Source organism: Malania oleifera, chromosome 4 (assembly GCF_029873635.1).
Source record: "Malania oleifera isolate guangnan ecotype guangnan chromosome 4, ASM2987363v1, whole genome shotgun sequence".
NCBI classification, from domain to species: domain Eukaryota; kingdom Viridiplantae; phylum Streptophyta; class Magnoliopsida; order Santalales; family Ximeniaceae; genus Malania; species Malania oleifera.
Window position 1 is genome coordinate 121,065,321 of NC_080420.1, and position 18,998 is coordinate 121,084,318.

The following is an 18,998-nucleotide window of genomic DNA, read 5'->3' on the forward strand; positions in this document are numbered from 1 at the left end:
TCATCAAACCGTCGACGTGGTTTAACCATCAACGGTATTGCTTTCATTGAGTGTGCTGAGCTGTAATGTATTGTTAACAATAAGGTGGAAATATGTCGATTGATTTCATATCTCCTAGCAAAGATTAATACAATAATACAATGACTTTTCACTCCATTCCCTCAACAACTTTGTGAGAAAAAGAGAATAAAAATAGAAATGGAAAAGAAGAAAAAAATTTCTATGCATTTTCAAATAATTAAAATGGAAAAATGACTTTTTTGTTGTTTCTTTTTTTTCATTTTTTAAATAAAAATATCTCCTAAATTCTCGAATCACCGAATGGATATACTTTCATTTCCCATTCTTTTATTTTTACTTGAAATGTTCGATGCATATATTTTTTAGAACTCTATATCATTCTGCGAAATAAATAACGATAATGTGCTCGTACTAAATATATTAAAAAATTATTATTATTATTATTATATTTTGAGGCATTAGTTACTATGTATGAAAAGAATCATGATGCTCATAAGGTGCAGAAATTAGGGTAATGAGTTCTCCAAATGCTTTTGGAGGCCTTTTTCATGTTAGCCTCAAATCATTTACTCATGCTCCCTCTTGCTTCATTATTGTTTCAACAGTCATATCCATAATCTGATTTCATTGCTCTCGTTTGAGTAACATTTGACTACCCAATAGAAGGCCCTGTTTGGCAACCTCATATATAATTATATCAGAGAGTCAACTCAACTGTAAACTTCATGATGTCATGGATTTCATGACAGTTGAAAAGACAAATCCATTAATTATTGTGTTATTAAGGGTGTGTTTGGCTAAGTTTTCAAATATAATTTTCTATACTGAAAAATGAAAATACAAAAAAAAAAAAAAAATGAAAAGAAAAGAGTGTAAAATCATGTTTGATTGGCAAACAACAACAATGACAGCTAACCTCGAGTCTTTTTAGGTTAAACGTGATCTAGAGCGTTATCCTCTTATCATTGGAGGATTGTGTATCTTATTCAAGTTATTCTATACCTACTACTTTCCATCATGCCACAAAATGAAATTAGACAACTCAAGCCTCCAATCATGAAGGAATCCTTCTTCTTGAAGAACCGAACCTCGGTCACCTACTATGGGACTCGAGAGGTGAACTATTGAAGCAGTGCTCCAGTTTGGATATATTGTTTCTTTCTTAACTATCTAAGGTTTTGATTTGTACATCGTAATTATTATTCATTTTTTGACAAAACATATTTTGAGAATTATATTATACTCCTCTTTTTAAAAGTCTATAAAATATAATGTTGGTGAATTCATCCAAAATCCACCTTTCTCTTCCTTCGTCGTCTTTCACTCTTGGCCCCATTACTAACTATTAACAGATGTGTATTTTTGAATTGTTAGTTTAGAGTGATTAGTTTAGTTGTTAGTTTAGTTATGAATTATTGTATATATACCCTTGTGATTTTTTTTGTAAACTTTTTTTTAAAATACAATTCCGGAATATACAGTTTATTTATTTAACACTAACCACCATAACCTAGCACTGTGGCCAAATATAGGAGAATTGCATTTTCATAAAAATGCAATTGAATTCTTATTTTGACGTATCAATTTTTGGGCCTGATTTCTTGGTAGCCAAACGGCCCCCACAGAAGCAGATTTTCTGTCAAAATTACATCTTATCCATTGACATGAAGCTGTGGGTTGGGTGGTAAGGGGTTGTATTTTCCCCGTCTGAATGATGATGGTCCACCTGAATCGAAATGAATGAGCCTACCCAAACATGGCCCAATGACTTATCAGTGTTTGGGATGGGCTTTCAGGATTTTCCCCTCTGCACACACATTGATAGCAACATTATTGAAAAATTAAAAATTTTTGATTTTGAAGAAAAAAAATTAACAAGCATGTTGAAAATTATAATAAAGAGAAATTTATATTAAGAATGTTTATAAGAGAAGAAAAAAAATTAGAGACTTTAACAGTAAATTATTATGTAAATATTAAAAATTTAGTCAAGGTTTCGTTTACGAAATGCATATTCTCCAAAATAAATTAATTTTAGTACATTAGTTACAATTTTTTAGGTAAAGAATAACTATTTCTAAATTTTATCATGAAAAATTCTGTTTCTTTTTGTTATATATTGAATAAAATAATTAAGAATATATAAGGAATAATTTAATTTTTAAAATTTAAACTGAATAACAATTTCATTGAACCAAGCAAGCCAAAAATAAGGAAAAATATATACTATGCAATTTACTTTTTCTTCTTGAATGTCAAATACTAAAAATTTTATAATAAACTATTGAACAAAATTTTGATTTTAAACATTATATTTCTTTGACTTGTAAAACTCTAATTAATACTTATAAAATTTTATTTTAAATAATATTTTATGTAGAGAATTTAACATTAATAGATTGCATTATCCAAACATGGCTTAGCCCTAGATCATTCTATCGCATTGCTTGCCCCAGTAATGGCCTCTCTGATGTTCTGAAAATGGAATTGATAAGAAACTTCTAACCGTTTGGGTCCTCTCTACTTTGAATTAAAAATTAAACCCTGTTTGGACAGACTCGTCAATTCCTTGAGTTTCCTGAACATACCAGGTTATGTAAACCATTTACACACAGCCCAGATCGACACACAGTGCCCCGGTTCGGCACAGTGCCTAGTATCCATTGTTTACGGCTATGATTATTGGGTATCTAATCCCATTTGCTTCCCTGGCTTTTCATTCTAAAACATGTCATTGATGAGAGAAGGTGGTGTTTGATCAAATTTCAGTTTCAAAGATGCAAACTAAAGAAGATATATCCGTAGCTCTCCATGCCTTGCTTTCTTCTTTGGTTGATACAAGTCAGTAATGAATCTAAGTTCCCCCTATGCAAGAAAATTACATTATTACTAAATTGTATGCCAAAACATCCATTCTTCTCTCGTCTACATATTCTGCAGTAATAACTTGAATAAGGATACAAAAATGAGCAGTAGAACCCAACTAGAAGCAAACAGCGAAATGATATTCCAAGTAACTCCGAGCAAGAGGAAAAGATCAAGAAACTCTTCCTCGATCAAGCTGCGAAGGTAGATAGGATGTTCTTCTTGAGGGTGAACTCATCAACTTTTGCAGGGCTGATTGACTGTACCAACAATGGAGAAAGGTTTCATTTTTAAATCAAGTAAAAAAATTAAGAAAAATTGATGGTCCTCGTAACCCATTAATAACTGATTGTCTGTAAACTAACAGAAGTTCTTCATGGTTCATCAAGTAACATATTAGCATAACATATGATTGATGATGGATTGAGATAATAGGAAAAACATTGCGTGATTTTGATGAAGACATTTCGACAAAAAAACGAGATTTACTAAAGCAGGCCCGACAAGGCAACAACCATCCAAGTAACATCATGCTTTACTATTTAGTTTTCTTTGCTGCTAGTTCAAGAGAGAGTCCAGGGAGGAATTTGTCAGATAAGAAGCATCAGGATATGGTTCATATAGAGTTGTTTTTAACCAACAGCTGAAATTGAGAATCATTCTCTCCAACATTTCAGATAGTTCAAACATCTGAGATGTCTGCCTCAAATACTATTTATCCTAATCAGCCTAGATTTAAGATGGAAATGCATGTGAGAAATTTTACCTTTTCAAGCATGCGGTGGAGCCGCTGGATTTCATTCTTAGCATAATCGGAACCTTTCTCTAGACAGTTCTTCGCTGATTTCAGATAGATCTTGCCATACCTGAAAACAATCGTAAATAACTTAGTCATAAACAAAATATACAAAGTTACAATGAAAAAACAGCAGAGCTTCACAAGGTTGTGTTTACACCAAAATTTTATATATGAAGGGAAGCATAGCTTAATTTCACGAGATTTTGTTTCTCCTGAGGGAAAAAAAATTGACAGTACTGAGAAACTAATTAACTGACATCCACCAACAGTAACCACTTCAACAAAAAGCTCAAAGCAATTGTGATTCAACATAAATTCAACAAAGATACGGCAAGGAAACTATGGCAGCAACCTGGCAGTTGAACCCGTCAGCTTTGCAACTTCCTCTTCTATCCGGGCAAAAACTGCTTTTTTCTCCTCATTGCTAGCGCTTATGAACTCCTTTACCAAGTCATCCAAAGTTGTGACAATACCAGCCTAACATTAAAGAAAGAGATAAAAGTATTAACAAAAGGAAAACATACTATATTGTCAGTTTATAAGTAAATATGGAGTGAGATACTAACCTTTGAGGAGAGTTGTCCTTTTCCATCACGACTAGTGCCACACTTATCATTGACGAAAGTTACAAATTCATCCAACTCACGGCCACCATCGTAATCTTGACCAGCTTTGTTACCCTTTGGGAAGAATTTCAATGTAGGAAAGCCACTTACACCATACCTGTGTAAGCAAGCACATTCAAATTAGGGGCATCCATGTCCACAAAACTGCACCCCCCTCCCTCCCTCCCCCTCGAAAAAAATAATAACAAGTATATTAAAAAAACAAAGGGAATAAAATAAAAACGATTCATATTTCATTATTTTAAGGGATGACATGCGTCAGAAGAAAGAAAAAATTACAGCATCAATGTAACTGTGGGGACTCAGTATTGAATGTGAATTCCAAAATCATATGATGCAACTAATTCTAGAAGAATGCTGAATTTTCATAGGGAAAATCTTTGTCATAAAAGACTCACTTTTCAGCTAGATCCTTGAATTTGTCGGCATCAATGTTAGCAATGACAACGCCCTCCTCCAATTTAAATGCTGTGGCAACTTTCTCATAAACCTAAATAAAAAAGAGGGGAAATAGTCAGAAATGTCCTGTAGTTTGGGCAAACAACAAACATGGACTAACAACACGAAAAACTATGAATGCACTCACAGGAGCAAGGTGTTTGCAATGGCCACACCTGAAAAATGCAATATTGTATCTTAAGCAATGCATAACAAATAAGATTGCATTCTGTACTCAATTCAACTCAATGGAGCATGAAATAATGGTTCAAAAACATATTGCAGAACAATGATTTCACAGAACTTGCCTTAACAGAAAAAATGCAAGGGAAAGTTGAATTCTTACCATGGTGCATAGAACTCAACAAGAACATCTTTTGTTTCATCCAAGACAACCTCATCAAAATTTTCTGGTGTTAGTACTTGTACACTGGATGGGATTGTAGCAATCTTCACATTGGTCCCTGAATACAGCAATATTGTGAGATAAACAATGCATGGACAATTAAGAATTAACAGAAAATTCAAGGAAGAATGATACATAATCTCGGTAAATATTGATTCTAACACCCAGCACAGGCAAATTCAAATCCTTTTTTATGATCCTAAATGGCAACGCATCACCAAATAAAAATATAGTCTGTTAAAATGGATTGTTCAACAGAAAGTTGACAATTGAGAAAAGGTTTCAACAGAAAGTTGACAATTGAGAAATGGTTTGTTTAACAGAAAAGTCAAGGAAGAATGATATTAAACTATGTTAAAATGGATTCTAATGCCTAGCATATGCATATCTGAATCCTTTTTTATGCTTTCACAATAATTAATTGCCAACGGCAACAAATCACAACATAAAAAATATAATCTATGTTAAAATGGATAGTTTAACAGAAAACTAACAATTAAGAAAATGTTTATAAGCTTATTTAACAGAAAATTCAAGGAGAAGTAGTATGTAATCCATGTCAAAAGGATTCTAATGCCCAGCACGTGCATATTAAATCCTTTTCTTCCACAATAATTAATCGCCAATGGCAACACGTCACCAAAAAAAATATATAAGCACATAGATACTGATTTTTTATATCATAACAGGTTCAGTTAGATAAACCCAAAAATTGCCTTCAAATTTGACAAAACATATGGATGGAGAGAGCATTAAAGAGCTGAGAATTTAATATAAGATTTATCTCAGGTAGATATGGCTCCAGTTGCAGTAAATAACATTACAAAACCAATTATTTGTTAACATGGTCATTAGGATCTTATGATTCACTATTCAATTCATACGATCTAAACCAACTCTGCACCAAATCAATTTGAATCTTACTAGCAAATCTAAAATCAACTGAATCGTTGCCGAATCTGTTGATTTGCTTCATGAACCTGTCGAACTGATCTGAATCTATCGATTAACACAATTCTGGACCTCTCATACCCTGACAAACCTGACTAGTTTAAAACCCCCAAAACAACATTTCTTTCTTTTTTTACTGCTTTTATTTTTACACTATTACCTTCCACTCCTTGTCTATGTCAGCCTTGTGCTTAAAAAGAGGGGAAAATAGAACTTTAGGTCTTATGTTACCTTCACAAAATCATTCTTCGCTCTAGGAGTATAGTGCTTTGCCATTGAGAAGGGTGTAAGAACCCGACTCGAGGTAAGTGTATTAAATAAATGAGAAAAGAGAAGGAAAATATTAAAAGGTAAAATCTGCAGGGCTCGTCGACAAGGCTTCGTGTCGACGCTTCTTTGCTCGTCGACGAAGCCTCTTGTTTAGCTCGGTGATGAGATTAGTAACTCGTCGACGAGGAGATGCCGAGAGATTTTGGGAAATCCTGAAATCTCAGGCTCGTCGACGAGGCCACCTTGGCGTCGATGAACTTCCTTCTGCGGCTCATCGACGAGGACGCCATCTCGTCGACGAGGCTGGCCGGGTCAAAGGGTTATAAATATCTTATTTCATTTGCTTAATGGTTAAGAAAGCTAAAACCTTTCTCTCCCTCTCTCTCTCTCTCTCTAGAACTCAGATACTCTCTCTCTCTCTCTCGAGTTTCGGGCGGTCTGTTGCCAAAATCAACGATCCGATGTTACCACATGGATCAGGAGGAAAATCTCTACATTTATAGCGGATCAGAAATTCGTTTCGAGAATTTTTGGGTTTTGACCCAAAACCGAGGTAAGGGTCCGATTTCAGTTTTGTTTCGGTATATATGTAGTCGTAAGAATTATAGTGAAGTACAGTTCTTGGATGTTTAGGTTTTGGGGACTCAGTTCGTAGTTTTAGAACCGTAGAGTTCGTATTTTGGTATTCAAGAAAAGGTAAGGGGATTCTGTTCATATCAGTTTTTTTTGAAATCGGGATCGGTAAACCTATAATTTATGATCGTATGTATGTTTTGAAAACTTATTTGGGAAAATCTATAGAGTGAAAATGCGGAATTTTCGGATTACAATTTTTTGAAAAATTAGGGGTTTCGAGTATCATCTCTATATCTGTTGGAAGATCGTATGTTGTATAAAACTGTAGTATTGAGATGACCGTACCTATATTTGTATTAAACTGTGTTTCTCGAATTGAAAACGATATGATTTGTTGTATACTCAAATAAGTGTGGAATGAAATGTTGTATGTAAAATGTTCCAAGTTTTGTAAAACAACTAGGGGCACTAATGAGTATAGGGACATGAGTTTCAAAATTATTTCAGGTTTTGTAAATCAACTAAGGGTGGCTAATTACCGTACACTGAATCAGCTAGGGACAGCTAAATTACCGTACGCTAACACCATGTCTCGGCTAATTACCGTGGGCTAGAGTGTCCGGCTCTATATCCAATGGATGTGAAATATCACCAGTTTGTTTCGACTGGTCACCAATGGGTGTGAGTGGACACTGTACTGGCAATGGTATTGTTGTGAGGCTTCGATTATCACAGGGTATCATGTGCTTGAATGTGTCGTATATTTGATATCGTATGTACTAGAACTGAATTGTGATAATACTGGAACTGTATCGTTTTATATTTTATGTTGAAATAACACTTGTATGTCACACACTGATATAACCTGCTTTCTTCTTTACTGAGAGGTGTCTCACCCTGAATATACAAATATTTTTCAGGTCCTTCGAGTAGCTGAAACTAGCATCCTAGCGTCCGGAAGCATGGATGTCGGTTAGCTACGTTTAGTACCTGTGTAAGTATGGGTTTTGTAACCGAATTGTCAGTGTTGGATTTTGTAGACACCCAAAGTATGTACTGTATTTTGGGAACGTATATTCCAGTTATGTATAGATTCTAGTATGGTATGATGTATGTATAGAAAGAACATTTCCGCTACGTATTTGATGTTTATGGACATATATGTAATGGTGTATAGGGTTTACGTGTACCCCACGGAGTCGGACTCTCATTCAGTATAGTATCATGTATGTTTTAAATGATACAGAGACAGGTTAGGTTACTAAAATCATACCTGGGACCCATTCGCGGGTTCAGGGCGTGACAACTTGGTATCAGAGTAAAACCAGTTCGTTAGATCTTGTAGAGTTGGTTAGGTGTAGCTTTGTGTACATACCAAAGTATACAATGTAGGAAATGGGGAGAGCAGATCGAGGTTTGTTTTGTTAGTAGACGAGAACTCATTGGCGGTGTTCTATGTTTTTCCTGGAATGACGATTTCAGTAAAATCATGGCAAACCATTGATGGTTTCACGCCGGTGTAGTAGGATAGACCTTAACCCGTGAGAGTAATAGTTGACATGATTAGTTTTCAATGATTGTGTTAACTGTGTATGATATAGGAAGTCTAACCGATTCCTATCCTATTTTCAGAATGGAGCCCAAGGATACCAACTTGGATAGTAGTTTCGAGGGGACTGCGAGTGATGAGTCTCCTTCTATGCCTCGGGGCTTGACAAGGCGGGTTATGCGGGAGATCGGGCGGAGTGTTAGGAAACAAGAGCATTCTCCTACTACCATGGGTTGTACCATAGAGAGGTTCGCCCGCATACACCCTCCGAAGTTTACGGGAGGACCCGATTCGATAGTGGCGGAGAACTGGGTGCAGAAGACCAAGAAGATATTGTAAGTTCTACACTGCACCGACCAGCAAAAGGTTCTCTATTCTACCTTTCAACTGGCAGGAGAAGTGGAAGGATGGTGGACAGCGGTGAGTCTGCTTGAGAAGCAGAGAGCTGGTCCATCTGGTATGACTTGGTGCCGTTTCAAGGAGGTATTTTTTGAGAGATACTTCCCGATTTCCACTTGTGATGTGAAAGCTGATGAGTTCTCAAGCCTGACTCAGAAAACCCTGACGGTGCAGAGATATGCTTCCAGATATATCGAGCTATCTCGTTTTGCGCCGTACTTAATCTCGAATGAGTATGAGAAGGCTCGGAAGTTCGAGAATGGTTTGAGGAATGACCTTCGTAGGCTTGTGGGGATGCTACAAATTCGAGAGTTTTCTGTTTTGGTGGATAAGGCCACCATAGTTGAGGCTGACTTTCAGGGGGATGAGGTGGTATAGGAACAGAGAAAGAGGCGAATATCTTCTGGTTCTCAGACTGGTCATCGACAAGGACAGTGAAAGAAGAAGAAAAACTATAGTTTGGGTTATCGTCAGAATACCGAACGGCAGAGTTCTCAAGGGGATCCGTCCTCCACACAATGCACCAAGTGTCGTAAATGGCATGATGGTGAATGTCAGCCATTTTGAGGTAACTGCTACAACTGCGGCAAACCGGGCCACATATCCCAAAAATGTTAGGCACAGAGGAGTGATATGCCTGCACAGAACCAAAATCGTGGGAGTAATCAAATGCCTCGGGGAAATTATTAGGCAAACACGGCTTCGGCGAGAGTGTACTCTCTTACTCCAGTAGATGCGGAAGATGCTGGGAACGTGATGACAGGTACCATCTTATTGCTTTCAAATAGAGTCGTTATTTTATTTGATTCAGGAGCAACCCATTCGTTTATATCTCCTAGTTTTGTAAAACTGTGTGGGGTTGAAACCTAAGTGATGGATGAGTGGTTGTCTGTGGCTACACCGATTGGGAGTATAACGGTCAGTAGTAAGATGTTGGGAAACTGCCCAGTGATTATTCAAGGAAGACTGCTACTGGGGAACCTAGTGGTGTACGACATGTGTGGATTTGACGTCATACTGGGGATGGATTGGTTATTCTCTAATTATGCGGTAATTGATTGTTGTAAGAATGTAGTAGTGTTCAACCTCCTGGGGAGCAGGAGTATGAGTTTGTGGGATCGTGTGTGCATTCGATGCGACAGATTCTATCAATTATACAGGCGAGAAGGTTACTCTTGAAGGGTTGTCAGGGGTACCTAACTTGTGTGAAGGAACCATCTCGGGAAGATTTGAAACTTGAAGATATCCAAGTGGTTAACGAATTTCAGGATGTATTCTAGGGAAACTTACCCGGTTTACCTCCTAATCGTGAGGTGGAGTTCGCTATTGAATTGCTGTCAAGCAAGGCACCGATTTCTAAAACTCCATACCGGATGGTTCCAACTAAACTTAGAGAGTTGAAGGAGCAATTGCAAGAATTACTGAACAAGGGCTTTATCCGACCTAATTTTTCGCCCTGGGGAGCTCCAATATTGTTTGTGAAGAAGAAGGACAGATCGATGCGAATGTGCATTAATTACCGTTAGATCAACAAGGTAACAATGAAGAACCGATACCCGTTGCCTCGTATAGATGATATGTTTGACCAGCTGCAGGGAACACAGGTTTTTTCGAAAATCGATCTACGGTCAAGGTATCATTAGGTGAAAGTTAGGACGGAGGATGTTGCGAAAACTGCTTTCCGAACCAGATATGATCACTACGAGTTTTTGGTCATGTCATTTGGGTCGACTAACGCTCCACAATATTTATAGACCTAATGAATAGGATTTTCCATGAATACCTAGATCAATTTGTCGTGGTGTTTATCGACGATATTCTGATATATTCTAAGAGTTCGGAAGAGCACGAAAACCATTTAAGGTTGGTACTTCAGGTACTACGGGGAGAAGAAGTTGTATGCTAAGCTGAAAAAATGCAAGCTCTGGCTGAGTCAGGTCGCGTTTTTAGGTCATGTCGTGTCAAAGGGTGGTATCTCAGTTGACCCTGGTAAGATAGAGGCAGTGGTTGACTAGGTGAAGCCGAAGAGCGTGCAAGATGTTCGGAGTTTCCTAGAACTGGTTGGGTATTACCGGCGGTTCGTGGAGGGATTCTCTAAGTTAACTGGCCTTCTGACATGGTTGATGAGGAAGGGTGTGAAATTTTATTGGAATGACGAGTGCGAGCAGAGTTTCTAGGAATTGAAACACCGGCTACACATTGCTCCGATTTTAACCATCCCATCTGGGGACAGTGGTTTTGTGATATACAGCAACGCATCACTGAAGGGTTTGGGATGTATGCTGATGCAACAGGGGAAGGTAATTGCTTATGCTTCTCGGCAACTCAAGGAATATGAGAAGAATTACATTATGCACGATCTGGAGTTGGCGGCGGTAGTATATGCATTGAAGATCTGGAGACACTACTTATATGGTGAACAGTGTGAGATCTTCACGGACCACAAGAGTCTCAGATACTTTTTCACACAAAAGAAGTTGAATATGAAACAGAAAAGGTGATTAGAACTGATCAAAGACTACGATTGCACGATTAGCTATCACCCGATGAAAGCTAATGTGGTAGTTGATGCGTTGAATTGGAAGTCAAAGCACGCGTTAGTATCTGTAGTAGCAGCTCAACATCGTATAAGATGAGATCTGGATAGTCTTGGCGTGGAGTTTGTGGATGGTAATCATCAGGCTTTCATTTACTAACTTGGTGATCCAGCCAACGTTATTTGAGAGGATTAAAACCGCACAGGAGCAGGCTAATGATGCGGAGTTAGCCGAGGTTGTAGAGAAAGTGCAGTAAGGGTTGGCTACGGATTTTAACATCTCTAAAGGAGGTGTGCTGAGGTTTGAGACCAGGCTGTGTGATCCAAACGATAAGGGGATAAAGAGGACAATCCTGGAGGAGGCGCATCGTTCTTTGTAGTACATCCAGGTAGTACGAAAATGTATTGGGATTTGCGCGAATCTTTCTGGTGGAGTGGCATGAAAAGGGAGATTGCTCGGTTTGTGGAGCAATGTCTGACGTGTCAGTAGGTGAAAGCTAAACATCAGAGGCCGACAGGGCTCTTGCAGCCATTGAGTATCCCGTAATGGAAATGGGAGCACATCTCCATGGATTTTGTCACCGAGTTACTACCAGCACTACACGGGCAGAATGTCATCTGAGTAATCGTGGACAGGTTGACTAAATCTGCTCATTTTATACCGATGAAGGTTACCTACTCTTTGAGTAGGTTAGCAAATTTGTATATGCAGGAGATAGTTAGAATGCACGGGATACCGGTGTCCATTGTTTCAGATCGAGACCCGAGGTTCACTTCTCGATTTTGGACGAGCTTTCAAGAAGCACTGAGAACAAAACTTGCTTTCAGTACAACGTTCCACCCCCATACTAATGGACAGTCAGAGAGGATGATACAGATCTTGGAGGATATGTTACGGGCTTGTGTATTAGACTTCGGTGGTAGTTGGATTCAGTTTCTACCATTGGTGGACTTCGCCTATAACAACAGCTTCCAGGCTAGTATCGGGATGGCACCATTCGAGACAATTGTATGGTCGGAGGTGTCGGTCTCTTCTATATTGGGATGAGGTAGGTGAACGGCAGATATTGGGTCCCGAACTCGTACAACAGGCTTCTGAAAAGGTCAGATTGATCAGGGATAGGATTAAATCAGCTCAGAGTCGACAGAAGAGTTACGCGGATGTTTGCCGTCGTGAGTTGGAATTCGATGTTGGGGGTAAGATATTTCTGAGAATCGCTCTGATGAAAGGGATGATGAGATTTGGAAGGAAGGGCAAGCTAAGCCCGAGATATATCGGACCATTCAAGGTACTGGAACAAGTGGGTCCAGTGGCCTACAGGATTGCACTACCCCCAACGCTCTCGAGGATCCATGATGTGTTCCACGTATCCATGTTGAGGAGGTACGTGTCGGATCCGTCGCATTTGATTAGTTACGAATCTTTAGAGATTGGGGATGCTTTGGCATATGAGGAGATACCTGTTCAGATTCTGAACCGTAAAGTTCAGAAATTGCGTACCAAGGAGATGCCGTTAGGGAAGGTACTGTGGCGGAATCACACGGTTGAGGAAGTTTCTTGGGAGTTAGAAATGAAAATACGCCAGAAACATCCACAATTGTTCTGAGTAGTAGTTTTAGTAGCAGGATTAGTATGGGTATGTATGTATATAATATCCTGCTATTGTAGTAATGTCGTGTGGTTAGTCTCTGAGAGAGTTTGGTAATATTGTGAGCTCTCGAGACAGTGTATGTATATAACTATGGTATTCCTCCGCCATAAGTGAGGGTATGTATGTATTTGGGACGAGGTTGCTATGTGGGTGGCCACCGGCTCTTTTCAGAGTTGGGTATGCGTTGGGTATGTAGTTAAATTGGTAAATGAGAGATTACAAATTTCGAGGACGAAATTTTTGTGAGGGGAAGTTGTAAGAACCCGACCCGAGGTAAGTGTATTAAATAAATGAGAAAAGAGAAGGAAATATTAAAAGGTAAAATCTGCAGGGCTCGTCGACGAGGCTTCTTTGCTCGTCGACGAAGCCTCTTGTTTAACTCGACGACGAGATTAGCAACTCGTCAACAAGGAGATGCTGAGAAATTTTGGGAAATCCTAAAATCTCAGACTCGTCGACGAGGCCACCTTGGTGTCAACGAACTTCCTTCTGTGGCTCGTCGGTGAGGCGGGCCAGGTAAAAGGGTTATAAATATCTTATTTCATTTGCGTAATGGTTAAGAAAGCTAAAACCTCTCTCTCTCTCTCTAGAACTCGGATACTCTTTCTCTCTAGAACTCGGATACTCTCTCACTCTCTCTCTCTAGGGTTTCGGGTCGTCTGTTACCGGAATCAATGATCCGACGTTACCACGTGGATCAAAAAGAGAATCTCTACGTTTATAGCGGATTAGAATTCGTTTCGAGGATTTTCAGGTTTTGACCCAAAATCGAGGTAAGGGTCCGATTTCAGTTTTGCTTTGGTATATATGTAGTAGTAAGAATTATAGTGAAGTATAGTTTCAGGTTTTATAAAGCAGCTAGGGGCGGCTAATTACTGTACGCTGCCGCCATGTCTCAGCTAATTACCATGGGCGAGAGTGTCTGACTCTATATCCGAGGGTGTGAAATATCACCAGTTTGTTCCGACTGGTCACCGATGGGTGTGAGTGGACACCATACTGGCAACAGTATCGCTGTGAGGCTTCGATTATCACAGGGTATCGTGTGCTTGAGTGTGACGACACTGACCGTATATTTGATATCGTATGTACTAGAATTGAATTGTGAAAATACTGGAACTGTATCGTGTTATGTTTTATGTTGAAATAACACTTGTATGTCACACACTAATATAACCTGCTTTCTTCCTTACTGAGAGGTGTCTCACCCCGAATATACAAATATTTTTTAGGTCCTTCGGGTGGCCGAAACTAGCATTCTAGCGTCCGGAAACATGGGTGCTGATTAGCTACATTTAGTACCTGTGTAAGTATGAGTTTTGTAACCGGGTTGTCAATGTTGGGTTTTGTAGACACCCGGAGTATGTACTGTATTTTGGGAACATATATTTCAGTTACGTATAGACTCTGGAATGATATGATGTATGTATAGAAAGAACATTTACGCTACGTATTTGATGTTCATGGACATTTATGTAATGGTGTATAGGGTTTACGTGTATCCCACGGGGTCGGACCCTCATTCAATATAGTATCATGTATGTTTTAAATGATATAGAGACAGACTAGGTTACTAAAATCACACCTAGGACCCATCCGCGGGTTCGAGGCGTGATAAAGGGGCAGAACACTCACCAGCTAAGATGTTACTCATGTTCGTACTCATTTTTTAAGGTTAATTATTATTTTTTCTTTTTAATCTGAGAAAGAATATGCGTGAAATTTTATTTTTTTAATTGTTGATTGATACACATCAAAAGTTCAATTTTTTATTATTTTATCTTGATTCCTTCCCTTAAACAGCATAAAGTTCATTATTTTATTAATACTTCCTCACTCATTCTCTTACTATTCATTTGTTTAGGAAAAGCATACACATGATATATGCTTTTTTATTATCAAAATTTAAATGTAATTTATTATTTTTCTTGTTGTTTGTATATGAATATATGCATGTCATCTAGAATTGATTTTGGAAAATTTATTCAATCTTACCATTCAATTCAATTCTCAATTCTCAATTCTCAATTCCCAAAATTGGAATTTTGATTCATGATTCAAATCTCATTTTGAAAACTATGTTTCATAGAAGTATCAAGAGAAGGCTCGTTCATGAACTGATCCTTGAACTACCATTCATGAAATGACGAGGACATGAACTAGTGCAACATTACTCTCAACATTACCCTAAAACATTACAGTTCATGGAAACCAAGCTGGCTGCAAGATTAGATTTTTACCTCCTTCAAGGAAAGTACTAAGGATAAGGGCCATAAGGCTCATTCATAAATTAATGGGATATAAACTAGCACAAGATTGTTCTATATAATACAGAGTATGGAAACCAGGCGGGCTGTGAGGTTAGAGTATTACCTCCTTCAGTATTTGCAAAGTCAGTAAGTGCTTCAGCAGTACGTGCGCCTTCATACCTGACCATAATTGAAGTTAATTAACTATTTCTAAATAAAATTTGTATACATAACAAGGCAGAGGAGAAAAGAAAAGAAACATAAGAGAGAAAAGATCAGGAGAAAAGTAATTTTTCCTCCACATTACTTTGTTTATAAGAGAGAGAATAGAGAGAAATATCAGGGAAAGAAAACAAAAGTTGATTATCATTTACAAGAATAACTCCTCCCTCATAGAGATATTTTTTACATTGGGTAGTTTCTTTCCATTTCTCTCAGATTTGGAAGGAAGATCAGGAGAAAAGAAAGTAATTTTTCCACCACATTATTTTGTTTATTAGAGAGAGAATAGAGAGAAAAATCATGGAAAGAAAACAAAAGTTGATTATCATTTGCAAGAATAACTCCTCCCTCATAGAGATATTTTTTACATTGGGTAGTTTCTCTCCATTTCTCTCTGATTTGAAAGGATATACAAAGCGGCTGTTTTTTTTTCACCTTTTTTCTCCCCACTTCTCTGTTCTCTTCTCCCACATTTAAACGTAAACCAAATGCAATGTAGAGAACCCAATCATTTTCTCTTTTCTTCTATTCACTTAGATCCAACCAAATGGAATATGAAAAACATCCTCCTATATGATTTTTTTACTCACTTTTTGGGTTCCAAAGACCCTTTAGGAAACCACTGAATAGTGGGGTATCCAGAAACGTCATATTTGCTGCAAAGGCCCTTATGCTCGTCACAGTCTACCTGCAATAAGAACCATCCAAGATGAAAGTAACAAGTCAATAAATCGGCACAGTACGGGGGAAAAAATCAAATGCTTTAATAAAGCCATATTATATTAAAGGAAAAAAGGATATTGGCTTATTATATTAAAGGAAAAAAGGATACTGAGAGCCAAAAAAGGCAATAATGCAGAAGTCTGTACCCAAAAGAAAGGACCAGCACTAGCCATCAGCATTGTACAAATGATCAGACAAAACAGGCAAGCAGGGGCAACAAGCTCAGCCATCGCCACAACCACCAGCAAAACAAATTTGAAGCTAATGCATTTGCCTGTTTAATCAGGTTGTGCCAATGGATCTGTCTCTCTCCCTCTCTCTGAATGTATGTGTGTTCAAACAAGCATTTGCAAGCACGCCTGTGTGCATGTGAAAATTTGTGCTAACTAAAATAATCAAGGTTCCAATATCTGAATAACTAACCTTTCCGATCAAAATAGATTTTGCTTTCTTAAAGCTTGCGCCAAGCTTCTCATACTCTGGAGCAAGTTTTTTACAGTGCCCACACCTGCCAAAGGCAAAACAAAATGAATACTTTCTAGCTCCCATAATTGTCTAGCCTAAAAAAAAAAAAATTAAAAAATTAAAAACACTGTGAGAAGAAGTCACAGCATGAGCATTCTAGTGATATTTAAACTTAACCAAAATTTTTGAAGGCAAGTAATTATCACATAATTTTGGTCATCCTAATAGTCTAATTTTAACTTGCATTAAGACCCTAAAATTATTTGAAACCCTTCCCTGATTTTTCCTTTTCCTGCTTTCTTTTAGAGAGAAAGGGTGGGGGGGGGGGGGGGGGGATGAAAATTTTGTGCCCCAAAACCAAATCATCTACATAGTTAGGTTCAACAAATGAAAGGATGGAGTTGAATGCTCAAGTGGTCACAACATTTGCAGTACCTTACATTCTGTATATTTCAATTTGAGTACAAAAACAATCCACTTAATCATAATGTTTTAGAACGTACATGGACCATGTAAAGTGACTACACTCAGAAGGAAAAAAATTCTGAACTGCCCAACATAGAACATTTCAAAAAATTCAGCAAACTGAGCATTTTTCCCTGAAGGCGTGTGACTCAGACTTCAGAATGAGGCTGACTTGCCATAAGCATAAAAATTCATACCTTATTAAAGATTTAAAAAAAAAAAATTCCAGCAAGAATTTAACAGTTATGAGAAAGTTTGCAAGTGGGCATAGAATTGCAAATTCATCAACACTTAAACCGCGATAATTCCAAACACTGCTAGCCCAGTAGTCACCATATGCCTTAATTCTATTGTAATTGAAGCAAGATAGAATAGAAACAAGCACGTGAAGGGAATGGGTAAGAAAGAAGTTGTCAATGTATAAAAATTTTGCTTCTTTTTTCAGAAGCAAATTTCCTAGAAAATCTCAATCGCAAGCAGTACCACACACATACTACTTGCTTCTTAGTTAGATTTTTTCTAAAACTTTTACGATCCATGTACCTCCCTACGAGGCTGCAACAAATCAAATCTCACAAAATCCATCCCAAACCCAATGCAACAGATGCAAACACTTAATCCCACACAGATCTAAACAACCAACAAAAAAAAAAAAAAGAATCGCACTAACATCAAAGCTCAAGCATCACCGATCTCTACGTTAAACCAGGTCAACGTTCGGCGAACTGAACTCACAAACCACCAAACAAAACGCAATCTGACAAAAACTCAACGAAATTCAAAAATTATTTCTCTCGATGAATTCCTTACCAGGGAGCATAGAACTCCACCAGAGCGCCGCGATCCTTGCCCACCTCTTCATGGAAGTTTTCCTCGGTCAACACGACGACGTCGTCGGCGAAGACGCACGCGAAGAAGAAAAAAAGAGCTAGGGCTCCGAATGTAGAGCGGATCGACAACCTCGACATTTCGATTCTGCGATTCAGCTCACTGTACAGAAAGTGTTCCGATGGGGGTGGAGATGGTGAAACTGAAGGTGAGGATGCCGCCGATGGGGTTTCTGAATTTATAGGTCCTTGTAAATTTGGTTTTTCAATCGTCAGAGGGGCATGTTTCGTAATTTATGAGGAAGCGGACAGAGAGGCCACGTGGAGGAAAAATAATGATGATTAGGGAAAGCCGCATGCTTGGGATGATCATATGACGTGGCTCATCGTTGCCGTCATAGTGCCACATGGCAAACTTCTATTGGGGAATACACGCTGCGCTCTTTTAAAACTTTGCTCCCGGTTACCGGTCGGTCCAGATTATTTTTATTTATTTATTAATTTAAAGTGAAATGTAAATTGATTTTTGTACTACTAAATTAATTTTAATCCTTGTATATTTAATTAGTACTTAAAGACTTGTAAATATTTGAAAACAATTCACTTTCTAACTCAAATTGACTCAATTTTACTTGAATTTGAATAGTTGTTTAAATAGTTTAACTAGTCAAGTTCAAATTTTGTCACTACAAGTCTAATCAAATTTTTCAAATTTTATTATTTTTATATTATATAAGTCACATATGTTTAATATATATTATGTATACAAAAACAACAACAAGCCTTAAGTTTTACTAAGTGGGTCGGTTACGTGAATCATTTTCATAAATTAAGGACTATTAATTTTTATTTCACTGCCTCATTTCAAGTTATTTTAAGTTTATCCTTATCCTTGTTCATGTTAGAAATAATATGCCAGATGGAAACAAAATTGTTAGAGTTGATGTTCCCTTTAGAAG

The 18,998-nt window shown here is 37.8% G+C and overlaps 1 protein-coding gene across 1 annotated transcript; it reads right to left on the bottom strand.

Moving 5' to 3' along the window:
- Nucleotides 1-2,755: 2,755 nt before the first annotated feature.
- LOC131154537 (probable protein disulfide-isomerase A6) lies at nt 2,756-18,379 on the bottom strand. The gene is made up of 11 exons (XM_058107364.1): nt 18,023-18,379; nt 16,706-16,790; nt 16,150-16,247; nt 15,462-15,517; nt 5,096-5,213; nt 4,898-4,925; nt 4,710-4,801; nt 4,252-4,408; nt 4,038-4,162; nt 3,653-3,752; nt 2,756-3,146 (listed from the first exon to the last, which is right to left on the bottom strand). The coding sequence occupies exons 1-11, from the start codon at nt 18,178-18,180 to the stop codon at nt 3,078-3,080; spliced, it is 1,086 nt and encodes a 361-aa protein (XP_057963347.1). The 5' UTR covers nt 18,181-18,379; the 3' UTR covers nt 2,756-3,077.
- Between the last annotated feature and the right edge of the window lie 619 nt (nt 18,380-18,998).